Consider the following 24,684-nt stretch of genomic DNA (forward strand, 5'->3'; position numbering starts at 1 on the left):
TGCGCGTCAGTCACATTAGAAACATCTATCAACAGTCAACACCAGATCCTACGATCGACAACTGAGTCTCTTTTCGACGAGCTAAGACAGTTTTGTATTTATTTAAATTCACGTGTTCAGACTGTTCAAAAAGTTCTTGATTTGTGTCACCTTAATATATCACTACATAACATAAATATATTTAAACTGCTGCGAGTCAGGTAAGGCGTGTGATAATAATATACTTTATATTATTATTATAAATTATTCATATATTTTAAATTATAAGGAGTATTTGATGAATGATCATATATCCGGGCAAATGTAAACTGTGCCCGCGGTTAACATTTTTTGTTGTAAACTCGACCCGGAAATTATAACTATTAAAAATAGGTAGGTTGTAAATACGGCCCAGAAATTCAAGATCATAAAAAGGTAAATTCGGCGCGATAATTTTGACCAATAAATATAATAATTTAACAATTTTACTTATATTTTTACATTTTTGTACATTAACAATTTTACTGATATTTTTTGTACTGAATACGCAAATCGAATACAACATTGAAACATTTTTACGAATTTTATACCATAAATTATAATATGAAAAAATGAAATTAATTTTTAGGGGAATAATGAAAATTATATTTTCATTTTTATTCCGGTCGATATTACACGTCAATAATTTTTACCTGAAAAAAACACAACCCGAGTTTACAATAGATCTTTTGAATATTTTTTTGCCTCGGGCATAGGTTACAATCGCGGGCGATACCCGTTTCCACCAAAAGTGGACCTTTCCCTTTTCCACCGTTACCTGTTTTCACCAAAAGTATACCTTACCCTTTTACACCAATATCCATTTCCACCAAATAAAAGTATTGACCACGTTTTCACCAAAACAATTGTATCTACGCTTATATTAAAAGGCATAGGTAACACAATTTATTTTAACGCACACTATTATGTAATGTACAATTTAAACTGTGCAACTTTTTCACTTGTTCATAAAGTATTATCTTGGTTAATCAACATTAAAGGTAAGAAGTACGTCAACGATATAACATACAATCAAATATGATAAACGTACAATATACAAATATACAATATAGGTAGTAGGTACTGTTGCCGTGATAAAATTACACCGGTTATAGGATTTAGTATTAGTGGACCGTATGGTGTATAGAATAAAATAAATAATTAGTTTTGTTGTTATGAAATAATATAAGTAATTAAAGGTTTATTAAAATGCTTTTAATTATATTTCAAGAGCGGAGTCAGCACTTTTACGAGTTTAAATACTTTTCGCGACTGACTATAATAATAAAATCAAAAACCCGTCGGTACCCTAGACCGGCTAGGCCGATAACAATATCGAGTTACGAATATAATTGAATATTGATATAATATAATATATATATAATAATATGATCTGACAATATTGATATCTACACGTAACATTCGTAACAAGTACATTGATTATATTTATATGTGTATATATACATTTTACATCAATCCGAAAAACTAATGAAAAGTATATTCTACAATTTAAAAAAATATATCATCCAATTATATATATATATATATATATATATATGAGTACTATATATATAATACTTGAAGTATCCTATACCATAATATATCATTTTTTTAACCCAGCATAGCATTAGTACGTCAAATAAACTTATTACTGTATTAAAGCCTAAAGGTTTAAAATGTTTAAATATAATATGAGTAGTATACAAATTGTTTTGGTAAAAACGTTGTTAAGTTAGGTGGATCTCATTTGGTGGAAAGGGGAAAGATACAGTTTTGGTGGAAACGTGTTACCTCCACAATCGCCTATATTCTCGAATACACGACCTCGAGAGCTTTTCGAACATCAGGAGAAAGGTAAAAGCGTAAATCTGAGATTAATATGTGGTTGATTTTATTTTTTTAGCATTTTTAAGAGTGAGGAAGACCTGGGCCCATTACTAAGAAGCCTGTGATCCTTTTACCTTTTAACTTTATTTTTAAATTTATATTTCTTTCCTCTTTATATTTTTACGTTATAATACTTTAAGTACCAAGTGGCACTCAACAGAAGGTCAGTTTATTTTTTAAAAATAAACTGAGAACTGATCTAGATCAAGTAAATTTTACAAAAACTAAATACCTATCTTATATTATATTTTTCTATAAGAATAAAAAAACATTAAATACGAACATTTTTACATATCTAGTAAAATTAAAACGTTAATAAAATCTTAAAGAATTTATAAAACATAAATAGATTTATAAGGATAAATATATATATTATAATTATATAATATACACTCATATTATTCATTATAAAAATCAACATATTTATTATAAAAATATAATATTTAGTTAAATCTTAAGAGATTACTAATATATATAATATATAACATAATATAGATAATAGGCATAGAGTAATGATTATAGGTATATATCTATCATTTGTTATGAAAATAAAACTATTTGTAAAATCATTATAATTATATATTATGTACTAACATAAAAATAAGCAATCAAAATATATTACAATATATCAAAACAAATATAATTAATAATAATTAGAGAATAAATTATACGAAACACATCACATGTAGGATTGTGACAAAAGTTAATTTAGATTTCATAATAGTATATTATATTATTTCTACAATATTCAACGGACTGGGTTTATAAACTACTAAAATAAAATTCATCATTTAAATTTTTTACTTTTTAACTTTATTTTAAATTTATATTTCTTTAATTCTTTTAGTTCTATTTTTAAATTATTACAGTATATACTTACATATAACAATAATTTTATAACATGAAAAATTAGGTAAGTATCAAACTAATTACAATTTAAAACTATGTTTTTTTTATAAATTATTTTAAATATAGATAAATAAAAAATAATTTTATCGTATAAACAACATGTTTTTTTTTTATTTACTTATTTATAAATTTATAATTCATCGATCGCTACTTATTGATCTATTATATACAAATTTACTTATTTAATTAAAAAATATAATAACATGCAGATAAAACTGATTTTCGGTAAAACAATTTAAAGTAGTTATTTGCTCTGAAATTAACTACACGTAGATTCAAGACTCCCAATAAGAGTCTTTTATTTGTTCAGTATTAAAAAAAAATATTTTTAACTCGTCAAAAAGTTGAATTCCATTTTAACTACAAATCGTCCTTTAATAAAATGCTATTATTATAACGATGATCGTAATGTTTTAACTTTTAATAAATTATAAATTTTAATATTTTATAAAAATATAAAGTTTTCTCATTTCTAAATTGTTCAAAATTTTAATTACTTTATATAATTGCTTGATCTATCACTATCACTCTTAAAAAATAATCTTGATAATATATTTTTGATCAGTAAAAAATGTATGTGTATTTTTCTTATTCATATTGAAACGGCTTAATAATTTTTAGAGCTCTTGATTATTCAAGATTATTTAATAATTGCCTGAGTTTCGATTTGTTTATATAATTTTTTGATAAATCAAACTTATTTTATAAAATTATTTAAATAAAACTTTTAGACCACTTGACAACTGAACATGCTTCCGCTCGAGGACTGATGTATAATTTATCTATTTTTTATTCATTATCATTTATTTTAAATATATACCAGTAACAAGTGTCCACTGTTCGTGTTTTGAAATGAATATTTTAACTACATCATATAAAATTACTTAGAACTCAATATACCAAAAACAAAATAAAATAAATAACGATAAATTATCATTATTCATTAACATACGCTGTAAGTTTTGGGTGTCAGTGAAAAAATCAGTCATATTCATACTGTATTATTATAATTTTAAAATTTACGTATGGCAAATGTAGGGCTTTCACTCCGCAACAAATTGAAATTTGTGCACAGGTAGATAGGTCTACTTTTCTATTTTTAAATTATTTTAGTTATAAATATTTTTTATTTTTGAAAATTTAAGGTTTTACTAGGAATGTATTGTTTTATCATTTTCCATAGTTATTGAGGCTCTAGGAAAATCCAATTTCCTCCAGAATTGTCCAACATTTTATTTCTACATAGTAATATTTACAAACATTATACTATGATAGTTGTATACTTGCATGTATTATAAATTATAAAGAAATCAAAAATAATTATTCATTACAAATTTCGTATTAAAATTAAATTATTATTAATCTGAAAACTTTTATGTATTGTAAATAGGTACATAAAAAATGCACATGTGTGCGTAAACAGTGGTATCGTACCATCATAAGCATAAATATAGTATGTTATTTTTTAGGCGGTTAAGTTTGTTTTTATATTACAGATTTACAAGGGTATCTCCCCTAACTATCCTAATAATAAATCATTAAGTATTATGAACTAAAGTTTATATAATAACAGTATATCTGTGATTTAAAAAATAAATATTAGCTCATTTAGCTCATTACATATCTAATATTAAATTACTTCGAAACGTCTATTTATCGTTAAAAATATATCAATAATTATTTTAGTTTTCAGTCTATTAGTTATGTCTCTTTCGTTACTCATTTTTGATGAATTTAAAAATCGTTTTTGGTTCATTGTCGTTTTTAGTCAGTTTTATTCGTGTATTGGAAAAAAAGATGTTTCACAGGTTGTTGAAGTAACGGGAATACTGAAAACTACTCGTAGTAATATATTTATATAAATTTGGATACACATCTTCAGTACTACTTAATTCTTACTTACACTACATGAAGCTTTTTAATGTTTTGTTGCTTATGATAGTTCTCAATAAGTGTTTATGTGGGCCATTTTTTATATTACTAGATACCAAAATTAATTTATAAAATATTGATTAAGTCGACATTTATTTTTATTTGAAAAATAATTTTAAAGATTCTAGTTTTCATAACGAATAAATGACTCTCAATTCGTAATATATCATCATAATAATATTTTTTAGTGATGGATGGGTAGTAGGGGGGGGGGCAATAAATATTTTAGGGGAGGCTTTGTTACTCTATAGCTTAACGTTTATATTTATGCAATTTGCGCACTATGTAGATCGAAACAAGTTATTTATTGCAGAAATGTAAGCGAACGCACGATTATAATTTATAACTACATACCAGAATTTTGAATTTTCGATATAAGAATTATAATACTAATGTATATTATTTATTTTTTTAAATTTATAATTCATAATCCTATTACTTCCGTATTATATGCAAAATAAACTGCATATTGTAGAACTGTTAAAAACAGATATGTTTTAGATTCTGAGCGGAACAATGAATGTAATCATTTTGTAATGTTTCTTTTTTTTGTGTCTATAACAAGTAACTACGAGTATGTCATCATCTTTAGGAAAAGTAAAAATGCTCCGACTTTTAACATTGACAACATTGGAATTGCTTTCTGGATCTTGTTACTTTGGGGTCAAAAATAAAAAGTATTATTTAAAATAACCGGTAAAAAAAATTAAGGAAATACCGATATGCTTATGCAAATCCAGTTTTTGACATTGAATTTTTTATTCTTCTTTTTAAGCTATTTATAAACAATTAATACAATTTTAAACTTTAATTTTAATTTACTTTTAAATAACAATAAAAATGTTCTAGTTAGGTAAAACAAATTGATTTTTTAAGAACTGAACATTTAATAGAGGTTATTCCTTATAATTAGTTCAAATTAAAATTAAAAATTCTAAGAAATATATAATTGACATTTTTTTAAAAAACAATTTGAAGTTCAAAATTGGACGAAATTAAATATTTAAATGAAGAATAACGATTTTAATTATATTATTGGAATACAAAAATATTATTCACGGAGATTATAAAAATGTTCGTTTATGTCTACACTATTATAGTATTATATACAAATCATAACGAAATTTTCTAATTGATCAGTGATCTTCTTTGAGGAAGTAAAAATGCTTTTATTTTCAACGTTGGCCGTGATTGCTGGTAGTAAATTGGATGTAGTAGTACTATACTAGGTATTTTGTTTAACGAGATTTATTATTTTGCGTAGTTTAAAAATATTATTTGTAGTAACTTAAAGCTTTCACATATGTTATGAATTTTACTAAATCCAATAAAAATTTCAAAATATGTAGATTAATTTTAGATAATACCTAATACCTATTAAGTATTTATACCATTTATCTGTATTCTCACATTGATTTTCAGTAAATGATATTGTCTTAAAATTAAAAGTTAATAACTATAATATAACATAGTATAAGATATATATTATTAAAACAATTAAATATTAATAATATAATGTTTTCGGGAAGATTAAATCAACCTATCGTAATACTTAGTAATAGAAAAATAAAAATTTAACAGCAATATAAAAAAAAGATTATAAAATAGCCAATAGGTATATGGTATACTTACTGATTAGTTCCTGCTCAATTGTTGTTCACATGTATGTAAAAATATAATATATATTTTCAATACATATGAATAATAATAATATATCATTGGATTTAAATTTAATACATCCATTGCTACAATAATTTACCTAATACACACCTACTGCAAAGCATAGGATAATCCATAAAGCTGCAATCTTCATTTTTCATTTCTTTATAAAAAATTGTAGTCATAATAAAAAAAAGGCAAGATTTTCTCTGTAATATAAACATTCGGTAAATCTACTGTAAATATTGTGTTCGTAAACTACTTCGTAAGTTTAAATAAAGCACAAAACTTTTTTTTACATTATCTCATTATATTATATACATATATTTAAACGATTAATAACGATATTAATTATTTTGTCATAATTTAATAACATTATTCGCGGGGAACTTAAAACTGTTACTTTGGTATGTTACCGCCTTACCGGTATGATTTTTTACTATATGCATAAACATGACATTTTTATAAGCATTTCAATTATGAATTTTGACAGAATTTGTATTATCTCAAATATATTCTGTCATATTGTTTTGTAATTAAAAATAAATACATTTTTTTTTTATATCTGCAGATTTAAAAATTATATATAAGATTCCACATTAATTTTCTACATATAATACAACATAAATAAAAAGTTTTTCAGGTAGTAACATAAGCTTTTTATGACCATTTGAAGCTCAAATTTTTATGACATTCATTCGTATAACAATAATTTTTCTCCTTAAGAGGACGTAATAAACGCTGTGTTGTCTCTGTCTTACGAACGTAAAACAACAAATTTGCGTTCAGCAGATTCAATTTTATGCTGTTAGCTTTAATATTAGTCAATTTACCTATTATCAAACTTAAAGGTAATAATATTATCTAAGGCATCTTATATAGGCTTTTATTGATATCTTAATTTGAGTTATAGTTATGTAAAATATTAAAACTTTAAAATGCTCGTAGCTCACTTAAAAATTAAAATATCAATAAAAGCCTATGATATGCCCTAGATAATATTATTACCTTTAAGTTTGATAATAGGTAAATTAATACTAATATTAAAGCTAACAGCATAAAATTGAATCTGCTGGACGCAAATTTGCTGTCTAACGTTCGTAAGACAGAGACAATACACGTGGGTATGACGTCCTCTCAAACGATATTTGTGTTTTTTTGTAATTCAATAGGTATAACAAATAATCTTTGATACTTGGAATTTTTATCAAATTTATTTGTTAGCATTTCCTACATATAGTTTAATTTTCTAACTATTTTGATTCTTTTTGAGCTATTTATAAACATTTTAAAATTTTAAGTTTTTACGGTTATTCTTTTTTGAGTTATAACAAAATAAAGAAACAATTATTTATATTGTCAAAAACGGATTTTGTGTAAAAATTCCAGTTTTTTTTTAATTTAATTTTTTTTCCTGGATATTTTGAAAAATACTGGGTACTTAATATTTTCGACTCATCGAAGTACCAATAGATCCAATTTGTTACCAGAACTCATCCCCAAAGTAGAAAATCTGAGCATTTTTTCAACTGCTCATCGTCATACATATACCTTTTTATACGTACACATATTATTGTAAAATTAATACATTTATAACTCTACTCAAAATCTAAAAAACAAAAAAATAATTTAATAATTAACCTTAATATATTGGCTGTTGAAAATGTATGCTATACGGTTTGCCTAGATGACGTTCTACCTATGGGCTATGACTAACCAGATCTATGACGACGATCAATGATAATTATGAGTGAAGACTCTTCATAAGAGTGTAATTTATATTAGTAATTTAATCTAATAAAAACAGATATTCTTGAATGCAAATCTTCGAAAGTCAAAATAAATTTCTTTGTCCAGATAATGCTTAGAATAAATCAATAAAGTTTTTTAAAAAAATCGGGTTTTCGATGATTTTCGTATTAGTTTTTAAAAGTTATGAGTATGAAAAATATTAAATATTTGAAAATGCTCATAATTCACCTAAAAATTAAAATATTTTAAAAAATCAACGAGAGAACATATAGATAATGTTCTTACCTAAAAGTTTGATAATAGGTCAATTCAATCTAATATCAAAACTAAAATCACACTATTGAAACTAGTGAACGAAATTTTACCATGTCGTACGTGTGAAGACAGAGACAACACATGTGGACACGACGTCCTCTAAAGGTCTCTTGAACATTCTAGCATATTTATATAAATCTAAAAATACCTACGCTGTTAAATAGAAGGAAAATTTGGTTTTTTCGAAAAAAAATACCGCGTCAACATGTGGCCGTGGTCAATAAAATAAAAAAAAAATTGACCGTTTTTACGTTTTTATATGCTTGTATTGTATAGCCGGAGATTTTAGTAGTTGTTATAATGACCACCGCACAGCAGTGTCATCCTGCCTCATGGTGACTTGCGTTAAACGGGGGTGTATCGTCAATCGTTTTTGTCTGCTGCTCGCCTGCTCCAAACGTGTTTACTGTTTAGTAGTGTTTATTGTCATTCCAAATCCAAACGTGAAGCTCAGGCTGCATTCTCACGGACTCTATTTTTTGTTGTCTGACGATTTTTTTAAAATATACACCATCATACTTCTGTAAGTATTTTATAATTATAATTATTAAAATGCTCTATATACATTACTATATTTTAATATAAAATAAAAATTTAAACGATAAAAATTGTTCGAATATTATTACTATTCACTAACAAGAATACATGATCATAACTTTTAATTTTTATCAAATATATAATATAAAATCAGTCATAGCTGACCTTACACGAATGGTATAGTTCAAAATAAAGGAGATCATGATAAAGCAGCTTTACAAATTTAAATGATATACAGTACACTCTAGATTATCGGCGGCGGTCTTCTGCGGAACGAACCATTTTAGTATACTATAGTATTTATAATTAATGATTATACATAAAAAAAATTATGTTTATCTTTATAATACATATTACTATTATGTACAGCATTAGGGCTTTATGAATCAGTCTAATTGGGATGCGATAATTGATACCCGATAATGGGGTTGTACGTTAAATGCATTTTAACGTTACTTAGGCCTGACACACGGTTTTAATAATATAATTATTGGATTTTCATTTTCATTTGAATATTGTAGATTATCCGCGGAATTCGCTTTTCCGTGGATGCCACGCTATACCCTATACGCGGATAATCAAAAGTACAGTGTACATATAATCATGTACGTATAATCGCGTTCACAACAAAAATGTGATCCACATGTATTTTTTTATTTAAAATTCATTATTATCATTACCATTTGGCATTTATGAATAAAAATAATTTATCGTTATCATAGATTGACATTGAATTGTATAAATATGTATATTAACCCGTCGTTAGTGTCGCTAATATTTTTACACCGTTAGTATCGTGTATTCGTGTTAGCGTTTCGCTCACATATTAAAATACACGTGTGACTCGTGTGAGCATATAAATATACCATGGTACTGACAAATGTCAATATTAGACTGCTATAGTATAATAAGATAATAATAAAATAACAAGATAATAAACCGAAAATAAAATCGGTATAATTATAAAATATACGGTAAGGCGATCAGTGACGGGCGAGTACTAACCTACTGTAGCTAAACTACACGGTATTATTACGTACACGGCAACATTGGACTCCGATAACTTTGTAAATTTATTTATAACTTTTAATATTTTTCCATAATCAATTTCGAAAATAACTCAAGGAAGCATTTATATAATATTGTCAAAATCCAATAATATTTAAACCAGTGGTTCTGAAAATGGCAATTGTGTGAGCGAAATGCTCATAGGCTCATAGCTTTACCAACAATAGGTTAACGATATAGGTAACTTATAAAAAAATGCTGTACAATATATTGCGGTCAACAAAATAAACATATTTTTTTGGTGGGGAGGGGTGTCTCAAGTGCTCCCTGGCAACGACACTGATATATATATATTATATAACCTATATATAGGTATACAACCCTTTTTTTGCCATTAAATTTTATAAGTAATATATAGGATAGGTTAGGATTTTTTACTAAAAATTATTGAGTAAACGATAGAAGAAAAATATATTTATTAATAAATCTGGTGCCATATAGTAAGTTTCAAAACACGTGTGTGGGTAATGTCATAGAGCCCCCGCTGACTCCGTTAAGATACTCAACCATTAGATTTCTATACAGTAGAATGTTGTTAATCTGATACATATGGACGATATTACTGTCAGATTATTAAGAAAACTGAACTATCCAGTGGTGTATTGCTAAAAATATTCGTGGGTATACGCCTTCTAGATCTTAGGTGTCAATGATATACCTATAACATTGAATCAAAAAAATTTTTTTCTCGCTTCGCTCGAATTAACTAACAATCTTTATTCTAATTATCAATACCTATCACTTTGACCAAAGATTAACTTTAAAAGAATAGTACAATCTAAGAAATTAAAATGGTTACTAACTACCAATAACTTAGTGATTTGTGCACTAATCGTGATTGCTAGGGCCCGGAACTTGATGCATTTGCATCTTTTTTTCTAACGATTACATTCGAGGCTCGTCTTTACAGAAATTTAATTCATCAAATATAGAATTTAATAGTACAGTTTTTATTTTGTATTTTTAGGGAATTTTATGCTTTAAGGTTATTTTTGTAGTATTTTTAGTGCATTTTATTCATTTTTGAAAATTCTAACAGGTATACGGGGCTATACGGCCGTATACCCGCGTATCGTCGTTTATTTAGACTTTAGAGAGTATACGCTAAGCAAAAAAATTGAGAAGTATGCGCCGTATACCCTCCAATACACCACTCAACTATCGAAGAGCTCAGATGATTAAACGGAAATCGGATGAAAATCAAAATGTTTTTATTCTCATTATATTTTTATTAAATTACGCGAGTAGATTTAATTAATATCACTGATAGGTGATAATTTTATAAAGTTCATTGAAATTCCAATAATATTATTAAAACAATTGTCCAAAAATTAAATAGTCGCTCGATATGGTAAATATATATGCCGAATTATTGAGGTTGCCGGACAGACAAGTGCCGGAATATCAAGACTTTATACTGCACTATAGACAAAATTGAAAATACTCGCGGTATGATGTTAAACATAACACTTGGCCATCATATTTTAAAACATATAATATTATGCACATTGTGTATATTGTGTATATAATATAATATTATATACATTGTATAAACGTGCATTATGTGTGATAATAACAATTGTTTTATACTTTTAAATACTTTAAACTTAAATTCGTTTTTTAATAAAATGATTTCGTAATTATAAATTATTATCATGCCCGTATCCGAGTATCGTATATTTGTATGAGATTGACGGACATAACTAACAGCTAGGATAAAATCGGTTTCATCAGTTTTCTAACTTAAAATTAATTTTTAATGTTAGTAAAAGACGTTTAATAAAAAATTAATAATTATTAATTACAAAAGTAATTATACATTTTGTTTTTAATAAATATGTAGGTATTATTTTATTACTTAACGTTGTAGCTTTCTTTTTACTTCAATAGTACGAGTACTTTACCAATAGTGTATTATAATTCCTCGATTCCGCCGCATACGTTTTCCACTATTTGAATACAGCCTGGACACATTATACACCTATATTCTTCAACAGATACCCAATCTTTTTTAAACAAAATAATACCGTCTAAGTTTAAATTTACATTACAATACAATAATGCTAGCATTATTACTTTTCCCATTCACGCGTCCCTATAAAGTTAGTATCTATATACAAATAGAAATATTATGCAAATTAGAAAAATAACAATATGTATGATAGTGTTGACTGTTGACATATATATTATCAGTATAAAAATATTTATATTTAAATTTATTATCAGACTATATTCAATGACTGAAACATTGTTGATTTATGAACATATATGTTATTCTAGATTTGTTAGTTGAATTCCGAAACGTTGTTTAATGTACTTGTTGTATTCCAGGATTATTTTTGAATAATGGTTCAGTCTATTAGTGGGTCTAAAGCACATTTAAGAGGGTGAACAGTTATCATAGGCATAATACATGGTATTTTATTATTTGCTAACAAGACCGAAAACAAAATTGGAGAAGAGGATGCATATTTCTTTAATACTATACACTATTTTTTTTTGTTTTTTCTATTTTTAAATTAATTTCCAGTTTTCTGACATTTTTCTTTTTATTCAAAATTAATAAAATTATCTGAATGTCAGTGGCGGCTCGTGGCTTGGACCACGCGACGATCGCACCCCCTACTAAAATTAATTAAAATAAGAAAATTAATTTATATTCTTATTCTTCCATATTTAAAAAAATTTTTTTTACTTAAACTGCAATTTTTAAATTTCTAGTATATTTTAGCATATTTTGTCGTATGCGAACATTATATTTGTTTCTCTCAGATACCAGGAGCATATGGGTACGTGTGCATACAGCACGAGCAGTGTCGGACGACCGGCAGCGTCAAACAATAATCGAAGGATCATAAATGATCGTGTCATTGTGCATGCGTGTATATTTCAACTGCCGTCTTATATACGCGTTTTTTACAACTCCTACTTGCTAGGGTCGTCCGTCACATAACACATTATTTCATATTTTTATTTTCATTTCTATTTAATTTGACAATTTGTTATATACTTATATCTATGACTAGGCGGGGTATTATATTTAAATTCACTCCTCCACAACCAGAAACCACGAGACGCCACTGTGAAACTAAGAATATATGTTATCATTTAAAAAAGTAAAAAACATAAAAATAGAAAGATAAAAAGTATTTAAAAATATAATATATAATAATTTTTTTATTTAGACTGGAAATGTGTAAAACAATATTTTCAAAAACATTAATAGGTCTAGAAATAAAGAGTGTCGATAAAGAACCACCCTTTGGAATATATTCGTGATTATACTAAATTAAAAAAAAATTGTTCGAATCATTGAGAAATAAAATATTTAGAAATAAAAATATAAACATAAAATATAGTAAATACTAATTATAAAATTTCTTGTACACGAATGGAATAATACAACCTCCAAAAAAGTAATCATCTTATAGTGTGTACCTACTGTGTATCTATACAACTAATATGTCGAGTTTTGGAAAAATAATTTTGAATTTATGAATATTACCTGTTATATATTGTTACTGTTTTCAAACCACGGAGTGAACCACCGTAAAAACCTGTTTGGTAAGTTAATTCTATATGTTGAGGATGCCACACCCTTATTTATTATCCTCGTCTTACCAGGGCGTATTATATACCTAGAAGATCGAGTTTCGAGAGTTTTCATTTTTAATGTAAGTGTAAATTTACTTTGACAAACTTAAAGTTAATAATATTAACTGTGTTTAAGTTTTACGATGTTTTAATTTTTTATCATATTATAAGCATATTGAATTTAAATTATCAATGTTTTACACACTACAAGGGTATATAGTTATTGGCTCGCTTAAAAATGTAAACACCAAAGTAAACCGACTATCGACGTACAGCCATAAAAAGTGTTGTTTTCTTTAAAATAAGTAATACATTAAAATATTATCACTAATCAAATATGAACTGTAGAGCGTAAATATGTAACTTAACCTTACCTAACGGAGACCATAAGTCAACAATATGCAGGTATAGTGTTCTTTTAATAATGTTAAATTCAGTGGCGTGGTGAACGACGTTTGTCTAATGCAATTGATTAGCTCTAGACATTTATGTTGAGCTCCAAAATTAAAATTTGTGTGGATAAATGATAGTTAATTAACATATAATTTTTTTATATTAAAATGTTGATGGTCCTTTAATGAAAATTATAAATTATCATACAGTTTTAGATTATATATAATGTTGTAGGGGGTATATAGTCATAGTGGGTGGGTCATTGTTAAAATATTTTGCTTGTATGGCTCGAATAATTATGCTCACCACGCCACTTACGTTAATCATATTTTATAATTTACAATTTAGTATAAATGACGTGAAGTAAAAATAGTATTATATACATAAAATAAGTATTAATTTGATTTCCATAATTTTAATTCCCATATATATAAACAATTACTAAATGTTTAATAACGAATCAAGTATATAGTGAGCTAAAGTGATTATCCTTAAACATTATTTATAATTTTCCCATAATTATAAATTAATTCGATTAAATTCATTAAAAATCGGTAAACAATTAACTGTATTTATGCAATCCAGCATTATACCTATACGTAGTGTTATTATACTATTATTATTAGCAAATTTAATGCTTGAATTTAATTCTAGTACAACATTTCACAATCATCAATCGTTAATATCGATCATAATATACAAAATGAATTACTCTAGACATAAAATCTTTAGTCCAATTATTAGTTTGATTAGCTTTAAATAAAATAAATCCTAAATATGCCATTGTAAATTATTATAGGTAGTAGGTACTATAACAAATACTGTTACAAGTATAATTCACTAAATAGTAAATGAAAGAATGATACATAATTCCTGTATTTTTTCAGTCTAATAAGTGGTATAAGTATAAAAAACTTAGTTGTATATATAGGTGTTATTAACTTAACATATTATAGTGGACACGTGTATAATAGGCATAATAAATAAATCACGATTGGAAAATATGTCATCCAAAAAGCAATTGTTAAATACGAACAAAAAATACCAAATTTCAATAAAATTATTAATGACATAAAAGACGATCATTTCTTTAACTCTTTTTATCTGCAATTCCGCCGTTTTCATTTAAACAGGTTTCGGGCGCATAATAAGGTATTGTTGTTAATGGACCGCTGTCTCATGTGTACGACAGTGAGGTAGTCATGGGGGGCGAATGGATTGTATGCTTTAACATGGGAATATAGAACCAGGTAAAACATCTACCGAAAACCCGACATTATAGAGAAACCTTTAGGAAAGTAACACCCACTGCGGAGACAGACGTTTATATCATTATATACGACTTCAAACTGTTTTTAAAAATCATCAATTTAAATAACGATGTAGTGTATTGTCTTGAGTAATTTATGCACCCACATGTATGGGTAGCCGTATATACCGATATGGCCATACATGATACATAATACATATAGTAAATTTAATATGTATATAAGATCAGTGTTATTTATAACTAGTGCTTTTAGATTATTGATTTTAACTAGCTATTCAATTTCTCCATAAATAATCGAGTTGTATACATGTAAAAATTAATAGTCCATTTAAATATAATTTAGCTGAAGCTCATAATTGTTCACTTGTTCCACATTGAATTTTAGTGAATTATTAAATTATTACATTTATAGTAATAGACAATAGTATTAGTACTTTTGTAGTAGTCATTATACTGACCATAAAAGTATGTTATCTAAGGTATAAATTAAATTTCTCTTAAATAGTTTTAAACACACTAGTACATTTAGTAATTATTGAAATTTGGAATTAAATAAAAAATACAAATTTTACAATAAATTTATCTAAAAAATACACATAATTATACATCTCAAGTCGAAATAAATTTTAAAAGATATATTGAAAAGTGAAATTAAAGTCAGCGGTATACGGGTGGTGACAGAATATTTGAATACAGTCATGAGTCGTCTCTATGCAGTATGTACTTACCTACTACGTTAGATTATGTTTCCGTGTGTAGCTTAAGAGGACATTATACCCGCATGTGTTGTCTCTGTCTTACTAATGTAGATCATAGCAAATTTTCGTTCAGCAAAACACATTTTGTGATGTTAGCTTTAATATTAGAGTAAATTTACCTATTATCAAATTTGAAGGTAAGAATAATATCTAGGACATCTCTTAGGCTTTTATTGATATCTTAATTTTTAAGTGAGTTATGGTTATGTAAAATATTAAAACTTTAAAATGCTCGTAACTCGTTTAAAAATTAAAATACCAATAAAAGCCTATGAAATGCCCTAGATAACATTATTACCTTTAAGTTTGATAATAGGTAAATTTACTCTAAAATTAAAGCTAACATTACGAAATGTGTTCTGCTGAACGAAAATTTGCTATGATATACATTAGTAAGACAGAGACAACACATGCGGATATAACGTCCTCTTAAGTTAAGTTACACTGCTTAATAAATCACGATTTTCATAGACTGGCAATTTCACCTTAGAAAATAATACGTATTCTAGAAGTCAGATAGATATTCACTATTATCATCTATATAGTTATAGGGAAATATAATAAATACTAAATAGGATGTCAGTGTACTGTTCATTTTCTCTTAACCTAACCAATTTTGTGCTGTTAAATTTGATATTATAGTTATTTTATCGATTATTCATCTTATCTAACCTTCGTGTTATTTTGAAAATCTCATAAGTTTTTACATAGATTTTTAATTTTAAACGTGTAATATATTTCATATTACCTATTATAACTCACATCATTAGGTTAAAATATCAATAAAAGCATATTATACAATATATTATAATTCTTACCTTTAAACTTGATTACAAGTCAATTCATTTCGATTTTAAAGCTAACAACACAAAAGTTCTAGTGAACTCGAATTTTGCTGGAGAAATGGAGAGAAAATAAACAGTTTTTTGATAATATTAGGAAAACAGTTAACACGTAAAATATAGTAAAAACTAAAAATTCATCTCCATATTTCATTTATTTTCGTTATATTATTTAAATTAAAATAAAATAAATTGAGTCCAACTAAATTTATCAAGCACCGCCTATGCTGAATTGAAGCCATTGGTTTATAGCAATAATTATCGTATTTTTCGTACAATTCTACTCGACTATTATTATATCGTTGATGTGATTATTTTTCTCCAACTATAATACGTACAGGCGGAGTAATTGGTATGATAAGAATAAGTGCCGTATATTAATGTACTGTATGTTTTCTCTAAAAGATTATACGAAATATTTCCATCTAATAAATTCGGATTGATATGACTTTAAAATGTTTAGTCCGTTCAGTTATCAGTGTACACGTGCGTACTGCAATTTGTATATTTTTTTTTTAAGTATCAAATGTTTTTGATCTCAGAATCGAATAAGCCGATTTGTTTAAATAAAGTTGACATTTTAAGCATTAAAACCAAAGTCGACTGAATAACTACAGTGAGTTTATGTTTGAATATTATTGTAAATCATTGAAACACAATAAATGTTATTCTTTGAACGCGTCAATTATCATTAGGTAGGTATAAAATGAGCAGTTGCTAATTTTCAATATTTAGGTATTTTAGTTAAATAAATACTAATATTTTTCCCCTTATTTAATGTCAGAAAAAAAGAACGAGTTGTTTTAATCTATTAACTTTTTTATAAATACTTAAATATTTAAATAGTTATTATACTTTGCTCATTATTTACACAATTAATATATTTGTTGTATAGGTAAACATAATAAAACATACAACAAGTACTCATTTTAAGAATAAAACATACCTATTTAATATATTAAAGTTAGTGATAACAGTTTAATGATTTCACGGAATTTTGCGTTTGCTCACAAACATACATACATACATCGTCTCATGTTTTGAAGTTGTATATTAATCCAACAAATTTTACTTCAGTTTTCCCGTGTTCCCGTACTTACCCGTGTACCTATGTCATAGACTTAAGACTTTTCACATGAGTTTTTTGATTTACGTATATTTTATCAATTTGACGTTACCTACTGATCGGCTGATAGAACATTACAGCTTTGTTGTTCGTAGTACTACGCGCAAGGTACAACCATCACATTCTCTGATGTCATATCTAAAACATCTATCAATCAGGTCAGCTATCACCATCAACTAGTTGCGTCTCAATTTTTTAAAGGTGCTTTAATCTTACTTTTTAGTTTTCTTCGTGAGAATTTTACGGTGACCGCCATAACCACGATTCGAGTAACACGGTTGTCCGGCCAGTATATTATTTTGCAGTATTTATTTTTGATCACAAATCTTTGAATAAACAATAATAATAATAAGAAGAACTGAATATTCTTTTGTTAAAATGATCTTTTTTTATTTCCACGACGCCAGTCTTTTTTGTGTTTCATAGTTGTAGCAGGGTACGTAATATACTTGAATATTAAAAATTTCAAATCTCACTGTACTGTTTGTACTGGGGTACGCATGGTTATCGAATAACAACAGTATAAAATAATATTACATAATATTTAACTACCTACTACTTGATTTTTTAAATGTCGTTTTATATTTTGTCACAATTTATAAATAAATTAAATGAAAGCAATACAAATTGACAATTTTCCAATAGATATAATGAACTGTGTTTTTGTATAAAAATGTTATTCTTATATGATTTTGCTCCAGGGTACACACAAATTTATCCCACACAAATACAATTTGCATTTCAATCAACTATACCACATAATATACGATTTTATTTTATTTTAAAATTACAATTTTTATTACAGGTAGCCATGGCTTCAAAAAATCAATACTGTTTAAACCCAATTTGTGAATCAGTCAAAGACTTGAAAGAAGCGACCAGAATGGTGTGTGATCACTTCAATGTTACATATAGACGATTCCTAAAGGTACATTATAAAATAATTGATAATTGTTTTGCTTAACTTTTGAATTTAATAGTGTATATTGAGTATTGACTAGTGATGATATGTTGGCAAAATATCAAAACTTTTCTCAGGGGGCTATTGTAGCTAGCTGTGAGCAACTGGTTGTTACTTATTAATTCTTATTTTATTATAATTAATAAAACTCTCTACCCCCAACACAAGCTTTGCTTATAGGAGGTAGATAAACTATAGAAATTGTATGATGTTTGATTATAAATTGTAATAAATGGTTATTTTTAAAAAAAAATAAAAATAAAAATAGAAAAATATTAATATTGGAAATATTATTAACATTGTTAAAATAAAAGTAATTTATTAAATAAGATAAATAAAACTACCCATCTACATTTTTTTAAATTTAATATTACATTATGTTTTTGTCAAGTGCAAAATATGAGTGATTTTATTTTAATCCCCAAATAAAAAATTTGACAGAAAAAGTCCACAAATTAATTATTATTGTCTGTAGGTAATTTTATAAAAGTCTCTTATTTCTATTACAAACATGAATTGTCTGTCTTTAAAGCCATGTTAAACAATGAACACAGAACTAGATATAGACTAATAGCCATTCAACGATATGGACATAAATTCGAAAAATTAAACTTGTGGTTGGAGCTGATATGGCAATGGTAGTATCAAGTAGCATCGGCCTAACAATAAATAAATAAAGCCATCAAGATCAAAAGTTATGTAAACAAATTAATAACTCTGAATTATGTGTTAAAAATTAACTCAAGTAAAGCATAATATTAGGATATAGCAAAGATTATACATAAAATCATATGGTATTTAACCATCCTCCTCCTACCCTCCAATAGAAAAAATATAATATATATATATTTTTTTAATTATATTCTGTATACTATATTATTATAAGTGAAATAAAGACAATTTGTACAACAATTAAACATATACTGTAAATTGTATTAAGTTGACAAAATACATAAAATTTTGTATTATTTTTTAAAGATTTTTATGATTCATTTGATTCTTAAAATTCTGTTAGGTATTTATCAATGTGAAGAAGTTTTGGTGATTTGTATTTTGTTTTTTTCTGATATTTTAAATCGTTATAACAAATGGCAATTTAGTCCTTTATATTGTGTGAATAGAGTAAAGAAACGACTGATTTTATTAAAATTTATTAAGAGGACGTAGAACCCACATGTGTTGTCTTCGTCTAACATGTGCGACATAGCAAATTTTCGTTCACCAGTTTAAATATTGTGCTATTAATTTTGATATTAGAGTGAAATGACCTATTATAAAATTTAAAGGTAAGATTATTATTCAGGGCCTCACTTAGCCTTTTATTGATATTGTTATTTTTAAGTAAGTTATGATCTTTTTATAACTGTACATTTTATTATACATATAATCTTACCTTTAAATTTTATAATAGGTCATTTCACTTAAATATCAAAACTACTTACACGTGTAAGACGTAGACAACTTTTTTATTTGTTATGTTGTACCATACAATGAATTTTATTGAAATAAAAATAAAAATATACAAATCTATTTACCTACTGGATTTCTCAAATTGTTTTTATTTTGACATTAAATAATAATAATATCACCATCATCTTTTGCATTGAAAAAAAAAAATCAATTTAATGAAATTGATGAGTTTTAAATTAATTATAGATATTATCTTTCTAAAATTTAATCACATATGTCATACTTTTACATTTGAATTTTTAAAGGCAGTATTAATAGGTATGTTATAATAATTTCTTTATTATGGGAAAATATTTTAATTACAAATTTATTTTTTGTATAGCATTATATAGAACAACAACAAATAATATAATGAAGTAATGAAGAAAATATACATTAAAGTACAAAAAAAAATTAATTAATTTCTAATACATGTATTATATTTTTTAAGATCTAAACAATAAAAACTCAGTAATTGAAAAAAAAAAAATCAATAAACTTGATACAAAATTACAAACAGATAATTATATATTTGTATGAAAATTTAACATAATATTATAACATGTAGTAAAATTTTTTTTAAAATAAAATGCATTTTAAATGTGACAATATTGGTTGAATTAATTTTAAAGTGTATGTTTTGAATAATTTTCAGACAATCATATCATTCAATATTTTTTTATTTGTTAAACCCGCGACAGCAGTTGTTGCTGTCACCATACGTATATTAATAGGGATTAGTGGATTCTTATTAGGTACACTTATTATATTAATATATCCTTGTATGGATAAATAACTCATTGTTAAGTTTAATGGCTGATTTTTTTTTTTGCATTGGTATTTTATATGAGTATGAAAAATAAATATATATAACGAAATAGAAATTTAAAGTTTATCTATATCAGTAATTAATGATTCTGTAATACAATTAATAATATACTTGATAAAAATAAAAATTATAGTCATGGGGTCAGTGATCAATTTTTAATTTAAATACTGCTAAGTTAAAACATTTTCATTTGACTCGTTATACTTTATTCATATAGTAGTAAGTAACCAGGTACCAAACAATAGCTCTACTCCAAAATAGATCAACTCAAAGGCACGATATAAAGATTTTATAGATATCATTACACACTCAAATTCATTAAAAATTCTTCTAATTAGACTTAAAGTTGTTAAGTTTTTACAACAAATTTTATCCTAATAAGCATGAAAATTTAATTTACAATCAAACATCATATCAAGAATCTGAATGCCAAAAAGAACAAGGGATTACCATTATGAGTAAAATGATTTATATATTAGTACATTACACTATGAATACTTACTACATTCTCGAATTCTACAAAATGGCATTGAACAACATTTTAAATTATTGAGTTTTAACTCAAGATTATTGGTTCAGTTTATTATGGAATGATTATGAAATCTTCTTGAAATAAAGACAATCCAAAGATGAATTAAATTATAAAAATATCTTTAGATTGTCAGCAAAAAGGAAAAAACAGTTAATAATAGATCTTCTAATTTAATTTGGTACATTGAAAATCCTCATTATTCATATTATAAAACAAATAAATATAAGCAATTAATATTATTTATACATTTTAAATTGTGTTGACTGGTCTTTTACTTTCTATGCTCTCTGGTCTGTTAGATATACAAGTTCTAAAAATGAGCATTATAGTAATTTTAAGTTACACATCCCTGGCAATAGGATATAAATGATAACAACTATTATACCATTTATTTTAAAAGTATCGACCACACACAATTTACATAACCATTGTTGCATAAAACACAACTCGTGTAGGTAATAAAAAAATGAATTAGGTAACTCAGCATAACAATAAATTAACATATATCTATAAAAATCATATTGTGAATTGTTTGTTAAATATTACTTAAAAATTTGATTTTACTTTTTTTTTTTATAGGTATGTGTGCATTGTTTAAGGAAATGTTTGAATTATACTAAACGTCATAAAATGGAATTTAAAGCTGCAGAAAGCTTGTCTTTTAATTATGGTTCATATTCTATCGTTAAATCAGAAGAAGATGAAGATTCTATAAGCACTCCTATAGATATTTCAGTACATGGCAAAAACGCTATTACTGGAATTAAAGTAATTAAAGAAAATGAAACTTTTAAGCACACCAAAAATTATAAATGTAAATTGAATGACATTACAACTGATAGTTCAATCAATAAAATAGAATTCAAAGAAGAATCATGTAATAGTAAGTTTTCAAAATTTTGTCCGTCAACAGTAAAGCGAAAGCACAAATCAAAGATTCATGTACATTTAACTAAATCTAAACAGAGTTGCTCAAATAAAACTAAAGATGAAACAAACCATAGAATAGTAAAAAATGTATTTAAGAAAAATTCATGTGGGAACGGCTATATGGACGATGCGATACAACGTATAAATATTAAAAACACCCCAATTGGAGACATAACTAAACCAGTAAAAATAAAAAATGTACGACGTCAAACTAAATATACCTTGTCTTTACCAAAAATCATTCTAAGACCAAAAACATATGCAATTCACAAGTGTAATTATTCTTGCGTAGAATGGACTGACTATGACCAGAGTAAAACAAAAAAAATTAATATGTTGGCAATACCATTATATTTTGGTTTCAAAAGACATACAACAAACGGATATGATGTTAAAAAATCGATAACATATTATGAAACTCCCTGTGGAGTTTCTATTCAAAATATAAATGAAATGTTGCACTATCTTGTAACGACTAAAAGCAAAATGACAATCGACCAATTTGATTTTAATAGCTCTGTGAACCCATTGGCCAAATATCATATTTTAAAACCTATCAAGTTTTTGGACGATTTATCTGAAGGATTGGAATTTAGACCAATAACTTGTGTGAATAGTATTAATGATGAACTGCCACCAAAAATTAAGTATACGATTACTAGACAAGCAACAGCCGGTGTCAACATAAATGTGGATACTGATTTTCTATGCGGATGTGATTGCACAGATAATTGTCAAGATAAATCAAAATGTGCTTGTTGGCAGAGTACAATAAACGGACAAGATAATATGCCAGACCTTGAAAAAGATCCAAATGCCGGTTATATTTATCGACGATTGTATGAAAATGTACCAACTGGTATTTATGAGTGCAATCAGACATGCAAATGCAACAGTTTGTGTTTAAATCGTGTTGTACAACAACCGATACCTAATAACTTACAGTTGTTTAAGACAGAGAAAAAAGGTTGGGGCGTACGTTGTTTAAATGATATACCACAAGGAACTTATATATGTTGTTATGTTGGAAATATATTAACAGAGACTAATGCCACAGAACAAGGTAAAAATCATGGAGACGAGTACTTGGCAGATTTAGACTTTATTGAAGTAGTTGAGAAATGCAAAGAAGATTATGAAGAATATGCTTATTCAAGTGAACAAAACACTAAATCTCAAAAACTGTCAGAAAAAACTATAGATATATTTTATAGAATTGCCATACATAGTAATTATTTTCATTCCCAAAAACTTAAATAAAACATATATACAAATATATATAATTAATATTCAAACTTTTTTTTTTTTTTTTTTTTTTAGATAAGAACCTGGCCTCAAACAATGCATTACAATTTTTGGAATCTAGTAATCTCAAACATAAGTACTTTCCTTCAAATAGAAACTGCTACAAACCTCGAAAATCAGTACGTAACTACTATGATAATTGCAATAGCGTGTATACCATAAATGCAAAATATAGAGGCAACATTGGACGATATTTCAATCACTCGTGTAATCCTAATTTATTTGTACAAAATGTATTTGTGGACACGCACGATTTACGTTTTCCATGGATATCGTATTTTTCGGAACAATACATACCAGCAGGAACAGAACTTACTTGGGATTATGGTTATGAGATAGGAAGTATACCAGGAAAAAAAGTGGCTTGTTATTGTGATTCAGATAAATGTAAAAAGAGACTTCTCTAAATGTATAACTGTTATTTAAGAAAAACTAAGCTGTGAATTTTGATGGTATTTAATTAATATGACATAATGATAACATTATAACATAGTTCATATTATCTTCAAACCCGTTTCTGCCGGAATGTAAATAATGTTTTTTAGTTTTAAGATTTACTAACAATAGTAATACACCAATGTATAACTAATTTTGATATTATAAATATTATACAATTTT

At 26.1% G+C, this 24,684-nt stretch overlaps 1 protein-coding gene across 1 annotated transcript; it reads left to right on the forward strand.

The window, feature by feature from the left end:
* The first annotated feature begins 29 nt into the window (after positions 1-29).
* Positions 30-24,663, forward strand: LOC132924374 (histone-lysine N-methyltransferase SETDB1-B-like). The gene is made up of 5 exons (XM_060988654.1): positions 30-200; positions 18,866-18,988; positions 22,411-22,512; positions 22,888-24,013; positions 24,073-24,663. Exons 2-5 carry the CDS (start codon positions 18,872-18,874, stop codon positions 24,471-24,473), a joined length of 1,746 nt encoding a protein of 581 aa, XP_060844637.1. The 5' UTR covers positions 30-200; positions 18,866-18,871; the 3' UTR covers positions 24,474-24,663.
* Positions 24,664-24,684: the final 21 nt, after the last annotated feature.

This window comes from Rhopalosiphum padi, chromosome 3 (assembly GCF_020882245.1).
Source record: "Rhopalosiphum padi isolate XX-2018 chromosome 3, ASM2088224v1, whole genome shotgun sequence".
In the NCBI taxonomy this organism is placed as follows: Eukaryota; Metazoa; Arthropoda; class Insecta; order Hemiptera; family Aphididae; genus Rhopalosiphum; species Rhopalosiphum padi.